The sequence below is a fragment of the Heterodontus francisci genome, chromosome 37 (genome assembly GCF_036365525.1).
Source record: "Heterodontus francisci isolate sHetFra1 chromosome 37, sHetFra1.hap1, whole genome shotgun sequence".
Lineage (NCBI taxonomy): Eukaryota > Metazoa > Chordata > Chondrichthyes > Heterodontiformes > Heterodontidae > Heterodontus > Heterodontus francisci.
Window position 1 is genome coordinate 1,729,073 of NC_090407.1, and position 23,580 is coordinate 1,752,652.

The 23,580-nt window shown below is 40.4% G+C and overlaps 1 protein-coding gene across 1 annotated transcript; it reads right to left on the bottom strand.

Annotated features, from left to right (window-relative positions):
• Window positions 1-588: 588 nt before the first annotated feature.
• taf10 (TAF10 RNA polymerase II, TATA box binding protein (TBP)-associated factor) lies at window positions 589-21,970 on the bottom strand. The gene is made up of 5 exons (XM_068016819.1): window positions 21,773-21,970; window positions 13,146-13,294; window positions 4,051-4,115; window positions 3,361-3,475; window positions 589-1,887 (listed from the first exon to the last, which is right to left on the bottom strand). The coding sequence occupies exons 1-5, from the start codon at window positions 21,864-21,866 to the stop codon at window positions 1,798-1,800; spliced, it is 513 nt and encodes a 170-aa protein (XP_067872920.1). The 5' UTR covers window positions 21,867-21,970; the 3' UTR covers window positions 589-1,797.
• Between the last annotated feature and the right edge of the window lie 1,610 nt (window positions 21,971-23,580).

Below are 23,580 nucleotides of genomic sequence, written 5' to 3' on the forward strand. Positions count from 1 at the left end.
AAACAGGATAATCAGTGAGTTGTAACAGATTAAAGGGTGCATCACCACACTGCACTGGACATAATAGGCAAACTTTGCTGTAACCTTAGATCTGAAAACCAACAGAAATTTTCATGCAGGTCACTGCATTAGTAACACTGTTACTCACTCACCTCAAATGCATCTATATATGAAAATCCACTTATTTTGACAAACAGTGAAGTCCCAGTCCCATCTCCTGGCATTTAGTACCAAATACTTACCATCTATGTCAGCATCAACATAAAATTTAGCACATTTATATCAAAAACGTTGTTAAGCCCCCAACACTTAACAGCTTTTAAAAACCATTTATGTCAACAAGCCACAACAGAAGATGGTTAGATTGATGGTGTACAGCTCTTCACCTGGACCCAATCAAGCAGCACATGCAGCAGAGAAACAATCAGCAGCTCAGAGGAAATGGAGCTCAAGTGAAACTGACAGCAATAAGATAATATAAAACTGAATTGCCTGTTTAATTCAACAAACCACTGAAGCTGTTAAAATTAGAATGCCCCTCCACCCCCACAAGATGTCATAGTTTTTACATCAATAATTGTCAATACACAAAATTAGGTAAATTTATTTTAAGAAATGGACATTTATAGAATGGAGGAATCTTTGTTCAAGAATACAAATAAAAAAGTTATGAAACTACTGCAGTTCTGTATTTCTCATGTGAATGAACATCTTTAAATGTAATAAGCCCTTACTCCTACAGGAGCAAAACCACTCACTTAACTCGTACACTAAGGCTCCTAAAGCTCACATCCTTTAGAAATGCTATGGTGAAAAAGGGATGGAATCCAGTTAAAGACAAATCAAATGGTTACCTGAACTTAGTTTAATTTATATTTCAAGTTTAAATTTTTTTTAAACAAAGCTTAAATCAACTTAATCTGTTTTAAAAAATCCCAGTTTTAAAGAGATAATTATTTTATTTGGCTTGTTTTACATAGAACCAGAAACAACCTATTAGAAAAATTTTAAATCTCCTCCATTGGTCTGATCACTGTAACTGCAGTTTCGAATTTAAGTGGTAGACTAAGTACTTAGAATTGTCATTTATAACTCAAACAGCTAACCTTTTTCCTTCTAAATTAGTTTAAATGAGCTGAACTACCTGACGTTACTGGAGAAAAGCTGATAGTTGCTTGCAATCTTTTCCAAATACACAGGAAAGGTTGGTTGTGCTCTCCTTTCCCCTCGAAAAGAGAAATAAATTGACTAAACAACTTGCTTTTTACAAGAACAGATTTACAAGTGAACACTTTTGAGATTCATCGGATGAAAAAGATACACTGCACCTCAAAATAATAATATGGCTATCCTCTTACTGGTTACTAATACTAGCCTGCTACTTTTGAAAAACTATCGTACAGAACATTTCCTAAAGGCCATTATATTCCATAGGGTTTTAATTTAAGTTCTATTTTAAACTGGTCCTGACTAGATTTACAGAAAGGAAAACAATACCTCCAAAACTCATTGTATACAGATCCAAAAATTATTTCAACCCTATCGGGACAAGTAACAATTCAAAAGGAAATGTAAGAATCAAGTGAAAAATAACGCAGCCCTCCAAATGATAAACAAATGTTGGATGTAGATTTGAAACCACGTTAGAACTGATCAAATCGGGCAACTTCTCAACTTATGGCGTATTTCTTTTCCACCTTCATATTTTCTGAAAGGCATTCAGAGCAGACACTGTAGAACAGTTGTTGGATGTTAATAAGCAGTCACTAGTTTGCTGATGAAGATGCTTCCAGATCTTTATGTAAAGTAATGAGGTTTCTTCACATTTATACCATATTCAGAGAGAGCAGGAATTAAATCCTCCATGGTGAGGGTATATTTTTTGTCCTAAAAAAACAAAATGTATTTAAGCAATGATGTAGAAAGCAGAAAATAGCAGCTCAGAATACAATATTAACTAACTGCAAATTAAAAATCTTTATTTTTGGAATTTTTTTCTTCCATTTGCTGCATTAATGCCAGACAATACTAAAATAGGAGACATAGAAGTAATTCTGGGGGCCAAAGGAAACTTCAAGGGGATATTGAAAAGATGGTGGAATGGGCAAAAATAGTTGATAATGGAATTCGATGTCAGTAATTTTGAACTGGCATATTTTAGTAAACATATTTTGAATGGGGAAAGCTGGATAATTCAGACGGCATTAAAGGCAGCACCTCAAATGGCAATGGCGATTGATTAAAAAGCTAATGAAAAACTATAGGACATGAAATAGGAAGGGAATAGAGGGATATGGGCCCCGGAAGTGCAGAAGGTGTTAGTTTAGGCAGGCATCAAGATCGGCGCAGGCTTGGAGGGCCGAATGGCCTGTTCCTGTGCTGTTCTTTGTTCTTTGTTGAGACAATGTAAAGAGTGCGGTACAGATCCGGTAGGATTCTGTTTGCTATGAGATAATACAAATATGAATGGTTTGAAAAATTGGGAATGTTCTCGTTAGTAGAGAAGAGACTATGGGCTAATTTGATACAAGTGTTTAAAATTATGAAGGGACTGGCCAGATAGCTAGAAACAGAGTGCTTCCAGTGATTTGACGGATCTACAATGATGGACATATACATGAGAGATTTGGCACAGAAAGCAGGAAAAACCTTTTCTTTTTTTTACATTGAGGGTTGCAAGGCTGTGGAATGCACCAGAGTTAATGACTGAAGCAGAGACCATGTCAACATTCAAGAACAGGTGAGATAGGTGGTTGAAAAAAGATGGAATAAAGGCATATGGGAACAGGGCAGGCATGTGCGATTAGGATATTGCTCATGTGGAAGATAAACAACAAAATGGACTGGTTGTGCTAAACAGCCTATTTCCACTGTTCTAATTTCTATGTAATTTTCTATGACTTTCCAAGCAATTGTAATTTCAACATAACAACACAACTCCTGACATTTGCCAAACTTTTTCACTGCAATATTAGTTTGGTTTTTGTTTAGAGTATGTGTACTGAAAATTTATTTTAAAAAAGGATGGAATTCCCTTGGGCTGTTGGTTTATGAAAACATGTTTGGGTGGCCTAAAGTATTCTACCAAAAGAATAGCACAGTAAATAGCAACAAATACAAATTTATACCTGATTTTGTTTTTTAAATCTCATGGATCTGGGCAGAATAATTTTCTAAACTAAATTAGAACACTGAAATTCTACAACTTTGCACCAAGTGCACTTCACCAGAGATTTTCAGAAATATAGATAAAAGCTGTGCATTCTGTTCTTATAATATTGTTTTGGGGAGTAAAACCTTTCTGCGGGTGCTTTGCATTGTTCGAAGCACAGCACCGTTGCTGTTTCAACATGAACAAACCTTGCTTTTGTTTCTGGAGCTTCCTGATGCAGTACCCTTCATTTTACAGTGCTGCAAGGCATCGTTTGCAATATCAGAGATGAACTTTTGTGCGGCCAAAGATATTAAACGAATTCTATTTAGAAAACACAATGAGGTCAAAAGCAAGATTTAATGGTCATTAAATACTATGCATACATCGTGTTCTACTTCACAGTAAATAAATGTTAGTTCTTCAAAGATTATTGGCGTTTTATAAATGATAGTACAGAACAGCATCCTTGGTGAAATCAGCATTCTGTAACATTGCCAAGTAGAATTTTTTTTTTTAAAACATTCCTAGACGTCTCCACTGGGGAGGGGGAATCTTCACACAAAAGTCATTCAATCTACACATTCTAGCAATTATAACCTCCATTTGACTATAAACGTCTCCTACTCTGAATATCTATTCACAAAGAGGCTTACTAAAGGGGGGGAAAGTCTCCTAATACTTGCAGGCTTTATTCACCACTGCAAGCATAATTGTGACGACTGGGACTGACAGTAGAGTATAGATATATATATTTTAAATGAGTGTGGGACACATGCTAAATGGAACATTTTGCATTATAAATTCATTTAAAATTAAAAATTTCTCAAACTCTGCAGATTGACGTTATTACACAATACCAGAATGGATTAGTTATGCAAGTCAAAACATTAGCATACATTCGCGGATCCGAAGCTTCAAACCCTGCTCGATTCAGATAATATCCTGTCACAGCATCTGGTATCTGAAATGTACAAAAGATAAGAACTCAACGCTACATTTAAAATCAGTGAAATATATATATATATATATATATATATATATATATATATATATACATACATGATATCATACTGCTTTGTGTCATTAAGGTAGAATAAATTGGCATTTACAAAATACTTTTATCACCAGCTAATCTCATGGAAAATCAGCAATGCAATGACAGCTTGCACATCAGCCATTCAATGCTGAGATTTCATGCAGTCAATCTGACTCCTCATCAAATAGTTGAGAGAAAACTTCCTTCAACGACAAGATTAAGCACAGTAAGTCGGATTTTAAACTACGCTTTGCAAAATACGTTTGTACTTATGTAATGAGAGTTCCAGGTACCTAGATTTCTAACAATTTACTTCCTAAATAATCTCATTTATAGAGCCTCTGTGTCAAGAGAAAAACAAGTATAGAAGAAATAGGCCATGTGGCCCCTTGAGCCTGCTCCGCCATTCAATACGATCATGGCTGATCTTAGGCTTCAATTCCACTTTCCTACCCGCTCCCCATATCCCTTGATTCCCTGCAAGACCAAAAATCTATCTATCCCAGCCTTAAATGTATTCATCAATGGAGCATCCACAACCCTCTGGGGTAGAGAATTCCAAAGATTCACAACCCTTTGAGTGTAGTAATTTCCCCTCATCTCAGTCTAGAATGATCAGCCCCTTAATCTGAGACTGTGTCCCCGTGTTCTAGATTCCCTGACCAGCAGAAACAATCTCTCAGCTTCTACCCTATCAAGCCCTTTCAGAGTCTTGTATCTCTCAATTAGATCGCCTCTCATTCTTCTAAATTCCAGAGAATATAGGCCCAATTTACTCAGTCTATCATAGCACAACCCCCTCATCCCAGGCTCCAATTTAGTAAATCTTCACTGCACCGCCTCCAGTGTAAGTATATTGTTTCTTAAATGTGGAGACCAAAATTGCACACAGTATTCCAGGTGCGGTTTCACCAAAGCCCTGCACAATTTTAGTAAGACTTCTTTATTCCTGTACTCCGATCCCCTTGCAATGAAGGCCAACATGCCATTTGCTTTCCTAATAGCCTGTTGCACCTGCATGTTAACTTCATGCGTTCTTTGTACAAGTACCCCAAGTACCTCTGAACATCAACACTTACCAGTTTCACACCTTTTAAAAAATATTCTGCTTTTCTATTTTTACGACCAAAGTGAAATACTTCACACTTCCCCACATTATACTCCATTTGCCATCTTGTTGCCCACTCATTTAACCTGTCTACATCTCTTTGCAGCCTCTCTATGTCCTCCCTGCAGCTTACATTTCTACCGAGCTTTGTACTATCAGCAAACTTAAATACATTACTCTCTGTCTCTTCATCCAAGTCATTCATACAGAATGTAAACAGTGAAGAATTTGTGCAGAATTATGAATTATTTCTTTAAATGTTTGCCATTGCTCATTTACCTCAGCCAACTCACCTCTCTTACCTCTGTAACTAACTGTGTTTAAGATTAAGACCCTCGTTTCAGACTTAACCACACATCATTCTCACATTTAATATGAACACAAGAATTAGGAGCAGGAGAAGGCCATTTGGCTCCTGGAGCCTGCTCCACCACTCAGTAAGATCATGGCTGATCTGATCATGGCCTTAACTCCACTTTCCTGCTTGCCCCCCATAACCTTGACTCCCTTGTCGATCAAAAATCTATCTAACTCAGCCTTGAATATATTCAAAGACCCAGCCTCCAGTGCTCTCTGGGGAAGAGTATTCCACAAACTAATAACCCTCAGTGAAAAAAGTTTCCCCTCATCTCAGTTTAAAATGGGAGACACGTAATTTTTAAATTGTGTCCCCTGGTTCTAGACTCCCCACAAGGAGAAACATCCTCTCAGCATCCCTCTGTCAAGTCCCCTCAGGATGTTATATGTTTCAATAAGATCACCTCTCATTCTTCTAAACTCCAATGGGTATAGGCCCAACCTTTCCTCATAAGCTAACCCCTTCATCCCAGGAATCAGCTGAGTGAACCTTCTCTGAACGGCTACCAATTCAAGTATCTCCCTCCTTAAATAAGGAAATCAAAATTGTACACAGTACTCTAGATGCGGTCTCACTAAGGCCCTGTACAGCTGTAGAAACACTTTCCTACTTTTATACTCAATTCCCTTTGCAGTCAACACCAACATTCTATTTGCCTTCCTAATTACATGTTGTACCTGCATGCTGACTTTTTGCGATTCATGTACAAGGACACTCAGGTCCTTCTGTACCATAGAGTTCTGCAGTCTCTCTCCATTTAATACTGCTTTTCTATTCTTCCTGTCTCCCTCCATTCTTGAACAGAGGTGTTACATTTGCGGTTTTCCAATCTGCTGGACCTTTCCAGAATCTAGGGAATTTTGGAAGATTACAACAAATGCATCCACTATCTCTGCAGCCACTTCCTTAAAGACACTCAGATGCAGGCCATCAGGTCCAGGGGACTTGTCAACCTTTAGTCCCATTAGTATTCCCATTACTCTTTCTCTAGTGATAGTGATTGTTGTAAGTTCCTCCCTCCCTTTTGTTCCTGATTTTCTACTATTATGGGATGCTTTTTGTGTCTTCTACTGTGAAGAAAGATACAAAATATTTGTTCAAAGCCTCTGCCAATTCCTCGTTGCCCATCATCAATTCCCCGGTGTCACAATCTAATGGAACAATACTCATTTTAGCAACTCTTTTCCTTTTTATACCAACATACGAATTAGGAGCAGGAGTAGGCCACTCAGCCCCTCGAGCCTACTCTGCCATTCAATAAGATCATGGCTGATCTGATTGCAACCTCGATTCCACATTCCCGCTATCCCCGATAACCTTTCACTCTCTTGCTTACCAAGAATCTATCCACCTCTGCCTTAATATACAAAATAGGAGCAGGAGTAGGCCATTCAGCCCTTTGGGCCTGCTCTGCCATTCAAAAAAGATCATGGCTGATCGTCTAATTCAGTACCCTGTTCTCGCTTTTTCCCCACATCCCTATATTTAAAGACTCTGCTTCAACTGCCTTTTGAAGAAGAGAATTCCAAAGACTCACGACCCTCAGAAAAAAAAATTCTCCTCATCTCTCTCTTAAATGGGTGACCCTTTATTTTTAAATAGTGACCCCTAGTTCTAGATTCTCCCATAAGGGGAAACATCCTTTCCATATCCACCCTGTCAAGACCACTTCAGCAGATACAAGCCTAGCCAGTTCAACCTTTCCTTATAAGACAACCTGCCCATCCCAGGTACTAATCTAGTAAACCTTTGCTGAACTGCTTCCAATGCATTTACATCCTTCCTTAAATAAGGAGACCAGTACTGTACACAGTACTCCAAATGTGGTCTCACCAATGCCCTGTATAGCTGAAGCATAAACTCCCTACTTTTGTATTCAATTCCCCTCGCAATAAATGATAACATTCTATTAGCTTTTCCAATTACTTTTGAACCTGCATACTAACCTCTTGTGAATCATGCACTCGGACACCCAGATCCCTCTGAATCTCAGAGCTCCGCAATCTCTCATCATTTAGATAATATGCTTTTTTTATTCTTCCTGCCATTTTCTCACATTATAGTCCATTTGCCAGGTCTTTGCCCACTCACTTAACCTATCTTATATAAATGGTAAAAAGTTGAGGCCCCAGCACAGATCCCTGTGGCACACCACTTGTTACATCTTGCCAACCAGAAAATGACCCATTTATGCCTACTCTCTGTCTCCTGTTAGCTAGCCAATCTTTTATCCAGGCCAAAATGTTACCCTCTACACCATCAGCTTTTATTTTACGCAATAACTTTTGATGTGGCAGCTTATCAAATACCTTCAGGAAATCTAACTACAGTACATCCACCGGTTTTCCTTTACTTCTTCAAAGAATTCCAACAATTGATGAAACATGATTTCCCTTTCACAAAACCATGTTGACTCTGTCTGATTACCTTGAATTTTTCTAAGTGCCCTGCTATAAAGTCTTTAACAATAGCTTCAAACATTTTCCCTAACTAGCCTGTAGTTTCCTGCTTTCTGAATAAAGAGTTACATTCGCTATTTTCCAATTTACTAGAACCTTCCCTGCATCTAGGGAATTTTGGAAAATTAAAACCAATGCACCAACTATCTCACTAGGCACTTCTTTTAGGACCCGAGGACCAAGTGCATCAGGACCCGGGGACTTGTCAGCCCGTAGCTCCAACAGTTTGCGCAGTACCACTTCCCTGGTGATTGTAATTTTCTTGAGTTCCTCCCTCCCTTCCATTTCCTGACTTACAGCTATTTCTGGGATGTTACTTGTATCCTCTATGGTGAAGACCGATGCAAAATACCTGTTCAATTCATCTGCCATCTCCTTATTTTCCCTTATTAATTCCTAGACTCACTTTCTCTAGGTCCAACGCTCACTTAGTTAACTCTTTTCTTGTTTAAATATCGATAGAATCTTAGGAACATAGGAAGATAGGAACAGGAGTAGGCCATTCAGCCCCTTGAGCCTGTCCCGCCATTCAATGAGATCATGGCTGATCCGCGGCCTAACTCCATATACCTGCCTTTGGCCCATATCCCTTAATATCTTTGTTTAACAAAAATCAATCTATCTCAGATTTAAAATTAACAACTGTTGTAGCTTCAACTGCTGTTTGTGGGAGAGAGTTCCAAACCTCTACCACCCTTTGAGTGAAGAAGTGCTTCCTAACATCTCTCCTGAATGGTCTGATCCTAATTTTTAGACTATGCCCCCTAGTTTTAGAATCTCCAACCAGTGGAAATAGTTTATCTTTATCTAGCCTGTCTTTTCCTGTTAATATCTTGAAGACTTCGATCAGATCACCACTTAACTTTCTAAATTCTAGAGAAAACAGGCCTAATTTGAGTAATCTCTCCTCGTAACTTAACCCCAGTAGTCCAGGTATCATTCTTGTAAACCTACGTTGCACTCCCTCCAAGGCCAATATATCCTTCCTAAGGTGTGGTGCCCAGAACTGCTCACAGTACTCCAAGTGGGGTCTAACCGGGGTTTTGTACAGCTGCAGCATAACCTCTGTGTCTTTATACTCCAATCCTCTAGATATAAAGGCTAGCATTCCATCAGCCTTTTTGATTATTTTCTGCACTTGCTCGTGGCATTTTAAAGATCTATGCACCTGAACCCCCAAGTCTCTTTGGACATCCACTGTACTTAACCTTTTCCCATTTAGAAAGTACCCTGCTCTATCCTTTTTTGGTCCAAAATGGATAATCTCACACTTGTCCGCATTGAAATCCATCTGCCACAGTTTTGCCCACTCACCTAGTCTGTCAATATCTCTTTGCAATTATATGCTATCATCTAGACTGTCTACAATGCCGCCTAACTTTGTATCATCAGCAAATTTGGATATGTGACTTACTATGCCATCATCCAAATCGTTAATGAATAATGTGAATAATTGAGGCCCCAACACAGATCCCTGCGGGACACCACTAGTCACATCCTGCCAATCGGAGTACTTACCCATTATCCCCACTCTCTGTTGCCTACCACTCAACCAACTTCCTAACCATGTCAATAATTTGCCCTCAACTTCATGGGCATCTACCTGAGTTAACAGTCTCTTATGTGGGACTTTATCAAATGCCTTCTGGAAGTCCATGTAAATAACATCCATAGACATTCCCCTGTCCACTACCTTCGTCACCTCTTCAAAAATTTCAATGAGATTTGTCAGGCCTGACCTTCCCGTCATGAATCCATGCTGGCTGTCCCTGATTAACTAAAATTTTTCTAGGTGTTCAGTTACCCTATCCTTGATTATAGACTTCAGTAACTTGCCCACCACAGATGTCAGGCTAACTGGTCTGTAATTTCCTTGGTTCCCCCTTTCACCCTTCTTAAAAAGTGGAGTGACGTGCAACTTTCCAATCCAGAGGGACCACTGAAAGATTATAGTTAGTGCATCTACAATGTGCTCCCCTACTTCCTTTAACACCCTCGGATGGAAACCATCAGGTCCTGGGGATTTCTCACTCTTTAGTTCCATTAATTTCCTTGTTACTGATGATTTACTTGTTAGTTGTATTAAGTCCCTGTCCCCTATCGGCTATTAATTTTTTCAGGACTTCCGGCAAGTTATCCTCCTTTTCAATTGTAAATACTGAGGCAAAGTAATTGTTCAACATGTCTGCCATTTCCCCATTATCAATGACAATATCTCCAGTTTCAGCTTTTAGTGGGCCTACATTGCTCTTGACCACCTGCTTTCCCTTTATGTAACTATAAAATTTCTTCTTATTGATTTCGATGTCCCTTGCAAGTTTCCTTTCATAATCTCTTTTAGTAGCTCTTATAAGCTGCTTTGTGACCCTTTGCTGGTCTTTGTATTGATCCCATTCAGCCGGATCTGTGCTGCGTGTTGCATTTTTATAAGCCATTTCTTTTTGTTTTATGCTATCCCTAATCTCTTTAGTTGTCCATGGCTGTTTTTTCTGTGAAGTGGAGCTTTTTCCTCTCGGGGGTATATACTCGCTCTGTATTTCGTTAAGTGTTTCTTTAAATATTCTCCACTGTTCTCAGTCGTTTGACCCATTAACAGATCTACCCAGTTTACCATGGACAGTCTCTGTCTCATCCCGGTAAAGTCAGCCTCACCCAAGTCTAAAATTCTAGTAGCTGATTCGTGCTTTTCACTTTCAAATGCTACCTTGAATTGGATCATGTTGTGATCACTATTTGATAAATGTTCATGCAGAGTTAGGCTACTAATTAAATTTGGCTCATTACTCATAACTAAATCTAATATTGCCTGTCCCCTTGTTACATCTAGGACATATTGCTGTAGAAAACTATCCCGGACACATTCCAGAAATTCACTACCTTTCTGACAGGTGTTAGTCTGCCTCTCCCAATCTATGTGTAAGTTAAAATCCCCCATTAATACTACCCTGCCTTTGTTACACACTTGCCTAATTTGTGCATTTATACAATCTAACACCTCAGAACTGCTACCAGGGGGTCTATACACGACACCCATTACAGTTTTAGATCCTTTTCTGTTCCTCAATTCCACCCATAAGGTTGCTTTCCCCTCATTATATCCTCCCTCACCTAGCTAGTTTTCTCTCGTACTCTAATTTTTCCCTCATCAATCTTTCGGTCATTTTTTGCTGTTCTTTATATTCTGTCCAATCGTCTGACCTGCCATCCATCTGTGGGTAATTATATGCTTTTTCTTTAAGTTTGATACTATCTTTAACTTTTTTAGTTAACCAGCGATACTGAGCCCTCCCTTTGAAATTTTTCTTTCTTGTTGGAATGTATCTATTCTGAAATTTCCCCTTAAATGTCTGTCACTGCATCTCTATTGACCTATCCCTTAACCTAATTTGCCAGTTCACTTTAGCTAGTTCTGCTTTCATGTACTCATAATTGCCGTTATTTAAGGTTAAAATACTAGTCTTGGACCCACTTTTCTCTCCCTCAAACTGAATGCAAAATTCAATCATATGATCGCTGCTACCTAGGGGTGCCTTCACTATGAGGTCATGAATTAATGCTATCTCATTGCACAATACCAGGTTTAGTATAGCCTGCTCTCTGGTTGGCTCCATAATGTGTTGTTCTAAGAAATTATCCCAAAAACATTCTAACTCCTCATCTAGGCAACCTTTGCCCATCTGATTTTTCCAATCTATACGTAGATTAAAATCCCTCATGATTATCGCCATTCCTTTCTGACAAGCTCCCATTATTTCTTCCTTTATACTCTGTCCTACCATGTGGTTACTGTTGGGGGGCCTGTACACCACTCCCACAAGTCACTTCTTGCCTTTATCATTTCTCATCTCTATCCAAACTGCTTCTACACCCTGGTTTCTTGAACTTAGGTTATCCCCCTCTATTGTGCTCATAGCATCATTAATTAACAGAGCCACTCCTCCACCTTTTCTGAGCTTCCTGTCCTTCCTAAATGTCATGTGCCCTTCAATATACATTTGTAGAAGCTTCTCCGGTCTGTTTTTATATTTCTTGCTCGTTTTCTCTCATATTCCAATTTCTCCCTTTTTTGTTTTAAAGTCATTCTTTGCTGGTTTCTAAAATTTCCCCAATCTTCTGGCCTGCCACTAGTCTTCACAGCATTGTACCCCTCTTCTCCCAATTTGACACCACCCTTAACTTCCTCAGCCACAGATGGTGCATCCTTCTGGTAGAGTTTCTCTTCCTCAATGGAATATATGGAAATGAACAGAAACACAATATTCAGAGCAACTGATTTCTGCAATGGGTTAGATAGAACATTGTCCATTCACTTCAAGGCCTTGTGTATAAATCAAGCCCAAATTAGATGAACATCTCTGCTCTCTCTCTCTCTAAAAGGAGTTTGACTGATAAATCAGAATCTGCATATTGTGCATGTATATTTTTTGAACACAATGAAAAGGGGAGGATTATTTTGTTAATCACAGTTATTGAGGCTACACCAAATACCTTTCCCATACTTTGGCAGGTTCCACTTTCTTGAACTGGACTTCTGGTCAGGATATATCAAGCTAATGTACCATCTAAACTTCATTAGAACATTTTTGATGAAAGATCACATCTAAAATAATATATCTTTCTTTCTCAAGATCCAAACAACCTGTTGTGTGCTTCTAAAATTGTCTGGTTCCATCATCTATAAACTGGGTTTTAAATTCCGTTCCAAATATCTTGTGTTCCATCTACAGAAATAAATACTTAAAAGTATATATTGATCTGAATTCTGGTTTCTCTTGGCCTCCCACTCCCTAATCTAAAATCAACTTCCTTTTGGACAGATCTCTAATACTATAAAAGACCTCTCGGGAGTTGGAACTGGTCTTTAAAGTATTGAAATCTTTGTCATAATAACTTTATTCTTATAAATTATAAGCACTGTTTACTTGGTTAACTGATAAGCAAATAAAAATTGTGGAAAGCCAGTCATAACTTTGCACTCAAACTTCATTTCCAAAAATAAATTGGAATTAAAACAATATAAATGAACTTACAGTCGGTGTATAATCTTCTAATTGCATAAGGAAATCTGCCAACGGTGTTGTTGATATAACAGGTTTGACATCCCCATTGGCAATTCCTTGTGGAACATAGACACCATTTGAAACGGAGGTTTCTGCTGCAGAGGCAGTAGCAGTTGGAGCTGAAAGAACACAGGAAGGAAAGATACACTCTGATCAACTTATTGCAACAGAATACTAACAATTATGTACCGCAACTTTCACAATTCAGCAAGAATATATTTTCAGATTTACATTTGACATTTTCTAACGTTAAATGTAAACAGGCTTTTTCTTTTGCTATATCACAATTGACAGGGACTTGCAGGTTCAGATATCATAAAATTGAACATACGAATTAGGAGCAGGAGTAGGCTGCTCGGCCCCTCAAGCCTGCTCCGCCATTCGACAAGATCGTGGTGATCTGATTGTAACCTCAACTCCTGATTCCCCTCTACCACCGATAATCTTCCACCCCCTTGCTTATCAAGAATCTATCTACCTCTGCCTTAAAATTCAAAACTCTGCTTCCACCGCCTTTTGAGGAAGTGAGTTCCAAAGACTCACGACCCTCTGAGAAAAAAAAATTCTCATCTCAGTCTTAAATGGGCAACCCTTTGTTTTTAAACAGTGACCCCTAGTTCTAGATTCTCCCACAAGGGGAAACATCCTTTCCACATCCACCCGGTCAAGACTCCTCAGGATTTTATACTTTTCAATCCAGTCACTCTTACTCTTCTAAACTCCAGCAGATACAAGCCTAGCCTGTCCAACCTTTCCTCATAAGACAGCCTGCCCATTCCAAGTATTAGTCTAGTAAACCTTCGCTGAACTGCTTCCAATGCATTTACATCCTTTCTTAAATAAGGAGAGCAATACTGTACACAGTACGCCAGATCCAGTCTCACCAATGCCCTGTATAACTGCAGCAAGACCTCCCTATTTTTGTATTCAATTCCCCTCGCAATAAATGATAACATTCTATTAGCTTTCCTAATTACTTGCTGTACCTGCATACTAACCTTTAACAATTCATGCACTAGGACACCCAGATTACTCTGTATCTCAGAGCTCGGCAATCTCTAACCATTTAGATAAAACGCTTTTTTATTCTTCCTGCCAAAATGGACAATTTCACATTTTCCCACATTATACTCTATTTGCCAGATCTTTGCCCATTCATTCAACCTATCTATACACCTTTGTAGCCCCCTTATGTCCTCTTCACAACTTACTTTCCTACCTATCTTTATGTCATCAGCAAATTTAACAACCAGAACTGCGGTCCCTTCGTCCAAGTCATTTATATAAATGGTAAAAACTTGAGGCCCCAACACTAATCCCTGTGGCACACCACTCGTTACATCTTGCCAAGCAGAAAATTACCCATTTATGCCTACTCTCTCTTCCCTGTTAGCTAGCCAATATCCAGGCTAAAATGTTACCCCCTATACCATAAGCTTTTATTTTCCGCAATAACCTTTGATGTGGCACCTTATCAAATGCCTTCTGGAAATCTAAGTACAGTACATCCACCAGTTTGCCTTTATCCACAGCTCATGTTACTTCTTCAAAGGGCTCCAATAAATTGGTTAAACATGATTTCCCTTTCACAAGACCATGTTCACTCTGCCTAATTGCCTTCACTTTTTTTAAGTGGCCTGCTAAAAAGTCTTTGATAACAGCTTCTAACATTTTCACTATGACAGATGTTAAGCTAACTGGCCTGTAGTTTCCTGCTTTCTGTTTCCCTCCCTTTTTGAATAAAGGAGTTACATTCGCTATTTTCCAATGCAATGGAACCTTCCACGAGTCTATGGAATTTTGGAAAATTAAAACCAACGCATCAACTATCTCACTAGCCACTTCTTTTAACACTCTAGGATGAAGTCCATCAGGACTGGGGACTTGTCAGCCCGCAACTCCAACAATTTGCTCAGTACCACTTCCCTGGTGATTGTAATTTTCTCGAGTTCCTCCCTCCTTTCCATTTCCTGCTCTACAGCTATTTCTGGGATGTTACTTGTATCCTCAATAGTGAAGACCGATGCAAAATACATGTTCAATTAATCTGCCATCTCCTTATTTTCCCTTATTAATTCCCCAGGCTCACTTACTATAGGACCAATAGACCCAATGTTAACGCTTTTCTAAATATCTATAGAAACTCTTACTATCAGTTTTTATATATTTAGCTAGCTTTCTCTCATACTGTAATTTTTCCCTCATTAATGTTTTAGTCATTCTTTGCTTTTTAAAAAATATTCTGTTCAATCTTCTGACCTGACACCCATCTTTGCACAATGATATGCTTTTTCTTTAAGTTTGATACTATCTTTAACTTTTTTAGTTAACCACGGATGGTGGGTCCTCCTCTTGGAATTTTTCTTTCTCCTTGGAATGTATCTATTCTGTGTATTCTGAAACATCCCCTTAAATGTCTGCCACTGCATCGCGATTGACCTATCCCTTAACCTAATTTGCCAGTTCACTTTAGCTAGCTCTGCATTCATGCCCTCATAATTGCCCTTACTTAAGTTTAAAATACTAGTCTTCTCTCCCTTAAACTGAATGTAAAATTCAATCATATTATGATGGCTGCTGCCTAGGGGTGCCTTCACTATAAGGTCATTAATTAATCCTATCTCATTGCACAATACCAGGTCTAGTATAGCCTGCTCTCTGGAAGGCTCCAGAATGTGCTATTTTAAGAAACCATCTGAAAAACATTCTATGAACTTCTCATCAAGGCTACCTTTGCCCATCTGAGTTTTCCAGTCTATATGTAGATTAAAATCCCCCATGATTATTGCCATACCTTTCTGACAAGCTCCTATTATTTCTTCCTTTATACCCATCCTACTGTGTGGTTACTGTTAGGTGGCCTGTACACCACTCCCACAAGTGACTTCTTGCCTTTATCATTTCTCATCTCTACCCAAACCACTACTACATCCTGGTTTCCTGAACTTAGCTCACCCCTCTCTATTGTGCTAATGACATCATTAATTAACAGAGCCACACTTCCATCTTTTCCTAACTTCATGTCCTTCCTAAATGTCATGTACCTTTCAATATTCACGTTCCAATCTGTCATCCTGCAGCCATGTCTCTGTAATGGCTATCAGATCGTATTATTTATTTCTATTTGCGCTATCAGCTGATTTGTTTTGTTTCAAATGCTATGTGCATTCAGATACAGTGCCTTTAGTTTTGTCCTTTTATTATTTTTATAACCTCTTGCTGATTTACTCTTAGATTTGTACTCTCTGTCCCTTCCTGTCACAGTCTGTTTATCATTCCCCATATACTCATTAAAAGAATGGGTCCAAGACTAGTACTTTAAACTTGAATAAGGGCAATTAGAAGATGTAGAAGACCAGTTAGCTTAACATCAGTCATTGGGAAAGTGCTTGAGCCGATTATTAAGGAAGAAATAGTAGGACATTTAGAAAAACATAATGCAATCAAACAGAGTCAACATGGTTTTACAAAAGGGAAATCATGTTTGACAAATTTGTTACAGTTCTTTGAGGATATAACAAGCAAAGTGGATAAAGGTGAACCAGTAGATGCTGTGTATTTGGATTTTCCGAAGGTGTTCAATAAGGTGCCACATAAAAGGCTATTGCACAAAATAGGAGCTCAGAGTATTGGGGGTAATGTTTGGCATGGATTGAGGATTGGCTAACACACAGAAGGCAGAGAGTCGGGATCAATAGGTCTTTTTCAGGTTGGAAAGCCGTAACTAGTGGGGTGCCACAAGGATTTGTCCTAGGGCCTCAGCTATTTACTACCTACATTAACTTGGAGGAAGGGACAGAGTGTCGTGTATCCAAATTTGCTGACAATACAAAAATAGGTGGGAAGGCATGTAGTGATGAGGACACAAAGAATCTGCAAAGGGATATAGATAGGTTAAGTGAATGGGCAAAAACTTGGCAGATGGTGTTCAATGTGGGAACGTGTGGGGTCATCCACTTTGGTGGAGGAAAAATAAAAAGGCAGATTATTATTTGGATGGAGAAAGACTACAAAATACTGCAGTACAGAGGGATCTGCGTGTTCTTGTGCATGAAACATAAAAGGTTAGCATGCAGGTGCAGCAAGTAATTAGGAAGGCAAATGGAATTTTGACCTTTATTGCTAGGGGGTTAGAGTTTAAAAATAGGGAAGTCCTGTTACAACTGTACAGGGTGTTGGTGAGGCCACACCTGGAGTACTGCGGACAGTTTTGGTCCCCATATTTAAAGAAGGATATACTAGCATTGGAGGCAGTTCAGAAAAGGTTCACTAGGCTGATTCCTGGGATGAAGGGGTTGTCTTATCAAGAACGGCTGAACAGGTTAGGCCTTTATTCATTGGAGTTTAGCAGAATGAGAGGTGATCTTATAGAAACATATAAGATTTTAAGGGGGCTCGACAGGGTAGATGTTGAGAAGATGTTTCCACTAGTGGGGGAATCTCAAACTAGGGGACATAAGTACAGAATAAGGGGGCACACATTTAAAACTGAGATGCGAAGGAATTTCTTCTCTCAGAGGGTGGTGAATCTCTGGAATTCTCTGCCTCAGAGAGTTGTTGAGGCTAGGTCACAAATGTATTTAAGGAGGAGGTAGATAGTTTTTTGAAATCTCGGGGAGTCGAGGGTTAGGCAGAGCAGGCCTGAAAGAGGAGTTGAGACCTGGGACAGATCAGCCATGATCTTATTGAATGGCGGGGCAGGCTTGAGGGGCGGAATGGCCTACACCGGCTCCTATTTCTTATGTTCTTATGTTGGCATGAAAGCAGAGCTAGCAAAAGTGAACTGCAAAGTAGGTTAAGGGATAGGTCAATAGAGATGCAGTGGCAGACATTTAAGGGGATATTTCAGAATACACATAATAGATACATTCCAAGAAGAAAGGAAAATTCCAAGGGGAGGACCCACCATCTGTCGTTACCTAAAAAAGTTAAAGATAGTATCAAACTTAAAGGAAGAAAAAGCATATTATTGTGCAACAATGGGTGGCAGGTCAGAAGATTGGACAGAATATAAGAAGCAATGAAGAACTAAAAGATTAATAAGGAGGGGAAAATTAGAGTACAAGAGAAAGATGGCAAGAAATATAATGACAGATAGTAAGAGTTTTTTAGATATTTGGAAAAGAGTTAAGAAAGTGAGCATTGGTCCTATAGAAAGTGAGCCTGGGGAATTAATAAGGGAAAATAAGGAGATGGCAGATGAATTCAACAGGTATTTTGCATCGATTTGCACTGTAGAGGATACAAGTAACATCCCAGAAATAGCTGTAAATCAGGAAATGGAAGGGAGGGAGGAACTCAAGAAAATTTACAATCACCAGGGAATTACTGAGCAAATTGAGTTGCAGGCTGACAAGTCCCCAGGTCCTGATGGATGTCATCCTAGGGTCCTAAAAGAAGTGGCTAGTGAGATAGTTGATGCGTTAGTTTTGATTTTCCAAAATTCCCTCGATTCGGAGAAGGTTTCATTAGATTGGAAAATAGCGAATGTAACGCCTTTATTCAAAAAGGGAGGGAGACAGAAAGCAGGAAACGACAGGCCAGTTAGCTTAACATGTCATAGGGAAAATGTTAGAAGGTATTATTAAAGTCTTCAGAGCAGGACACTTAGAAAAATTCAAAGTAATCAGGCAGAGTCAACATGGTTTTGTGCAAGGGAAATCATGTTTAACCAATTTATTGGAGTTCTTTGAAGAAGTGACATGAGCTGTGGATAAAGGCAAACCGGTGGATGTACTGTACTTAGATTTCCAGAAGGCATTTGATAAGGTGCCACATCAAAGGTTATTACAGAAAATAAAAGCTTATGGTGTAGAGGGTAACATATTGGCATAGAAGATTGGCTAGCTCGGGCCTCAACCTTTTACAATTTATATAAATGACTTGAATGAAAGGACCGAAGGAATGGTTGCTAAATTTGCTGATGACACAAAGATAGGTAGGAAAGTAAGTTGAGAAAAGGACATAAGGAGGCTACAAAGGGATATAGATAGATTAAGTGAGTGGGCAAAGATCTGGCAAGTGGAATATAATGTGGGAAAATGTGAAATTGTCCATTTTGGCAGGAAGAATAAAAAAGCGTATTATCGAACTGGTGAGAGATTGCTGAGCTCTGAGACACAGAGGGATCTGGGTGTCCTAGTGCATGAATTGTTAAATGTTAGAATGCAGGTACAGCAAGTAATTCGGAAAGCTAATGGAATATTATTTGTGAGTGGAATTGAATACAAAAGTAGGGAGGTCATGCTTCAGCTATACAGAGCATTGTGTACTGTGTACACAATACAGAGTACTGTGTACAGTATTGGGCTCCTTATTTAAGGAAGGATGGAAGTGCATTGGAAGCAGTTCAGAGAGGGTTTACTACACTCATACCTGAAATGGGCGGAGTGTCTTATGAGGAATGGTTGCACAGGCTGTCCACTAATATTCATTATAAGTCCACCGGGTGCACTGACTACACTTCGTCACACGCTGCCCCCTGTAAGGACTCCATTCCATTCTCCCGTTTTCTCCGTCTCCGACGCATCTGCTCTGATGATGCAACCTTCCACAACAGCGTTTTTGATATGTTTTCCTTTTTCCTCAACTGAGGATTCCCCCCACTGTGGTTGACAGGGCCCTCAACCGTGTCCGGCACATTTCCCGCACTTCTGCCCTCACCCTTTCCCCTCCCTCCCAGAACCGCAACAGGGTTCCCTTGTTCTCACTTTCCACCAGCCTCCACATCCAAAGGATCATCCTCTACCATTTCCACCACCTCTAGCATGATGCCACTACCAAACGCATCTTCCCCTCCCCTGTCTGCATTCCAAAGGGATCGTCCCCTCTGCAACACTCTGGTGCACTCCTCCATTCCCCGCGACACCTCGTCCCCTTCCCATGCAATTACAGGATAATACCTGCCCTTTTACCTCCTCTCTCCTCACTATCCAAGACCCCAAACACTCCTTTCAGGTGAAGCAGCGATTTACTTGCACTTCCTTCAATTTAGTATACTGTATTCGCTGCTCAGAATGCAGTCTCCTCTACACTGGGGAGACCAAACGCTCAGTCCAAAAGCAGGACCCCGAGTTTCCAGTTGCTTGCCATTTCAACACATCACCCTGCTTTCATGCCAACATTTGTCTTTGGCCTGTTCCTGTGTTCCACTGAACATCAACGCAAGCTCGAGGAGCAGCACCTGATTTATCAGTTAGGCACTCTACAGCCTTGCGGACTGAACAGTGAGTTCAATAACTTCAGAACATGACTGGCCTTTTTTGTATATTTTATTTTTTAACTATGTGCCTGTTTTTCATGTAGTCAGAGCTACTCATTATTCTGCCATTAACACTCTCTCTGGACTAATCCTTTGTCTTTCACCACAAGCATTAACACATTCTTCACCTTTGTCCAGGACAGTTTTGTTATTTAATCTCTCCTGCCCTCTGCCCCATCAAACATCTTCCCTTTTGTTCTCTCCCCACCCCCTTCCGTTGCATAAAACTTAATTCTTTTCTAACCTTTGCCAGTTCTGATGAAAGGTCACGGACCTGAAACGTTAACTCTGCTTCTCTCTCTCCACAGATGCTGCCAGACCTGCTGAGTATTTCGAGCACTTTTTGGTTTTATTTCAGATTTTCAGCATCTGCAGTATTTTGCTTTTATTTATTATTATTGGACAGGGTGGGCTTGTATCCGCTGGAGTTTAGAAGAGTAAGAGGCGATTTGATTGGAACATAAAAGATTCTGAGGGGTCTCGAGAGGATGGATGCGGAAAGGATGTTTTCTTGTGAAAGAATCTAGAACTAGGGGTCACTAATTACAAATAAGGGGTCGCCCATTTAAGACAGAGATGAGGAGAAATTTTTTCTCTCAGATGGTTGCAAGTCTTTGGAATTCTCTTCCTCAAAAGCATGTGGAAGCAGAGTCTTTGAATATTTTTTAAGGCAGAGGTAGATAGATTCTTGTTAAGGGGGTGAAAGGTTATTGGGGGTAGGTGAGAATGTGGCACCGAGGTTACAATCAGTTCAGCTATGATCATATTGAATGGTGGAGCAGGCTGGAGGGGCCGAGTGGCATACTCCTGCTCCTAATTCACATGTTCAACAGGTTTGAACGCTGGGTTTGCCGTTGTTATTTCCAATGCCTAGCTTAATACTGGGTGGTCCGTCCAGTTTCATTCCTTTTCTTAGACTTTGCAGTGATTTGATACAACTAAGTGTCTTGCTCGGCCATTTCAGAGGGCGGGCATTTAAGAGTCAACCACATTGCTGTGGGTCTGGAGTCACATGTAGGCCAGACCAGGTAAGGACAGTAGATTTCCTTCTCTAAAGGACATTAGTGAACCAGATGGGCTTTTACAACAATCAACAATGGTTTCATGGTCACCACTTGACTAGCTTTTTAATATTGAAGTGTTCAACTCTGGTCTAGTATTGCTGTTATATGAGACAGAAGATAAGTTTCAGACAATACAATGTTCCTGCAGGTATTTAACTGCAGCAGTGTTTAAGTTTTAAGTAAATGAAAGGCTACATTTCAATGAGCGGAATTTCCCGCAGCCGGTGGCGGTGACCCCGGCCCCGGGATTGTCAGCCCGGCTCCGCACTCACCGTTCCCGGCCACGCTGCCTGCGGTCGCGGCGCCTGAGCCGGCAGCCGCGGTGCCGCCGCCCGCCAGGGTCAGCTGCAGATTCTCCGGGTTCATGATGAGCGAGCACGACAGACGATTCCTGTCAGAGCAGCAGCTTCACCCTCAGCCCGCCATATTCTGTCCGCCAGCAAACTGCTTCCCCCGGTCAGTCCGCACTTCAACCCTCCGGGTACTCCTCCCCCACTCAGCGCCGAAACTTCGTTCCGCTTTGATCTGAAACCGAGGATTCTCAATTTTAACCAATCACAGACCAAAGTACAAAGATAAAAAAATTCCAGATTGTTGAAGGTGCATTGATTTCCAAATATTAAAACCAAACAAGAAATATCTGAACACCATCAAGGCGGACACTATTCTGGGATAATTTCTTCTTTTGGGCCTCCTTATCTCGAGAGACAATAGATACGCGCCTGGAGGTGGTCAGTGGTTTGTGAAGCAGCGCCTGGAGTGGCTATAAAGGCCAATTCTAGAGTGACAGACTCTTCCACAGGTGCTGCAGAGAAATTTGTTTGTCGGGGCTGTTGCACAGTTGGCTCTCCCCTTGCGCCTCTGTCTTTTTTCCTGCCAACTACTAAGTCTCTTCGACTCGCCACAATTTAGCCCTGTCTTTATGGCTGCCCGCCAGCTCTGGCGAATGCTGGCAACTGACTCCCACAACTTGTGATCAATGTCACAGGACTTCATGTCGCGCTTGCAGACGTCTTTAAAGCGGAGACATGGACGGCCGGTGGGTCTGATACCAGTGGCGAGCTCGCTGTGCAATGTGTCTTTGGGGATCCTGCCATCTTCCATGCAGCTCGCATGGCCAAGCCATCTCAAGCGCTGCTGGCTCAGTAGTGTGTATAAGCTGGGGATGTTGGCTGCCTCGAGGACTTCTGTGTTGGAGATACGGTCCTGCCACCTGATGCCAAGTATTCTCCGGAGGCAGCGAAGATAGAATGAATTGAGACGTCGCTCTTGGCTGACATATGTTGTCCAGGCCTCACTGCCATAGAGCAAGGCACTGAGGACAGTAACCCATTCTTTTATAACTGTGTCGGCTCTTCAGATCATGTTCGCTAAAAGCAACCTACAAAAATACTGCTTCTGTATCAATGTGATATAATATATAAATGTCATGAGCGGGTGATAGAGTTGTGGAAACTCAGGGCACAGCAGAGGTGGTTGTGCAGCCATGGGAGGATCAGTCAATGGAGGGAATCTCCTGGCTATGTAGACACTGGAAGAAATTGACTCCTGCCAAGAAAGTAGCATAATACTTGGGATTATCCTTGTTGTTCCTTACACCCTCTCCAATATTCAGGCATCTCTTTTTTATGTCGTGATCAGACTTCAAGAAGACACACTAAAATAAAAGTGAGTTCTGGTGAAAGGTCACAAATCTGAAACATTAACTCTGTTTCTCTCTCCACGGATGCTGCCAGACCTGCTGAGTATTTCTAGCATGTTCTGTTTTCATTCAAGAAGATACAGAAGGCTGGTGGAATGGTCGGACACATGGCATATGAAATTTAATGCGGAGAAATGTGAGTGATTCATTTTGGGAGGAAGAACAAGGAAAGGCAATATAAAATAAAGGATACAATTCTCAAGGGGGTGCAGGAGCAGGGGGATTGGGGGTATATGTGCACAGAATGTACTCTAGGTGGGGGACTTCAATGGCTTGGTAGCACCACTACTGACCAAGTGGGCCAAGTCCTGAAGGACATTGCTGCCAGACTGGGCCTGCAGCAGAAGGTGAAGGAACAAACAAGAGCGAAAAACCTAC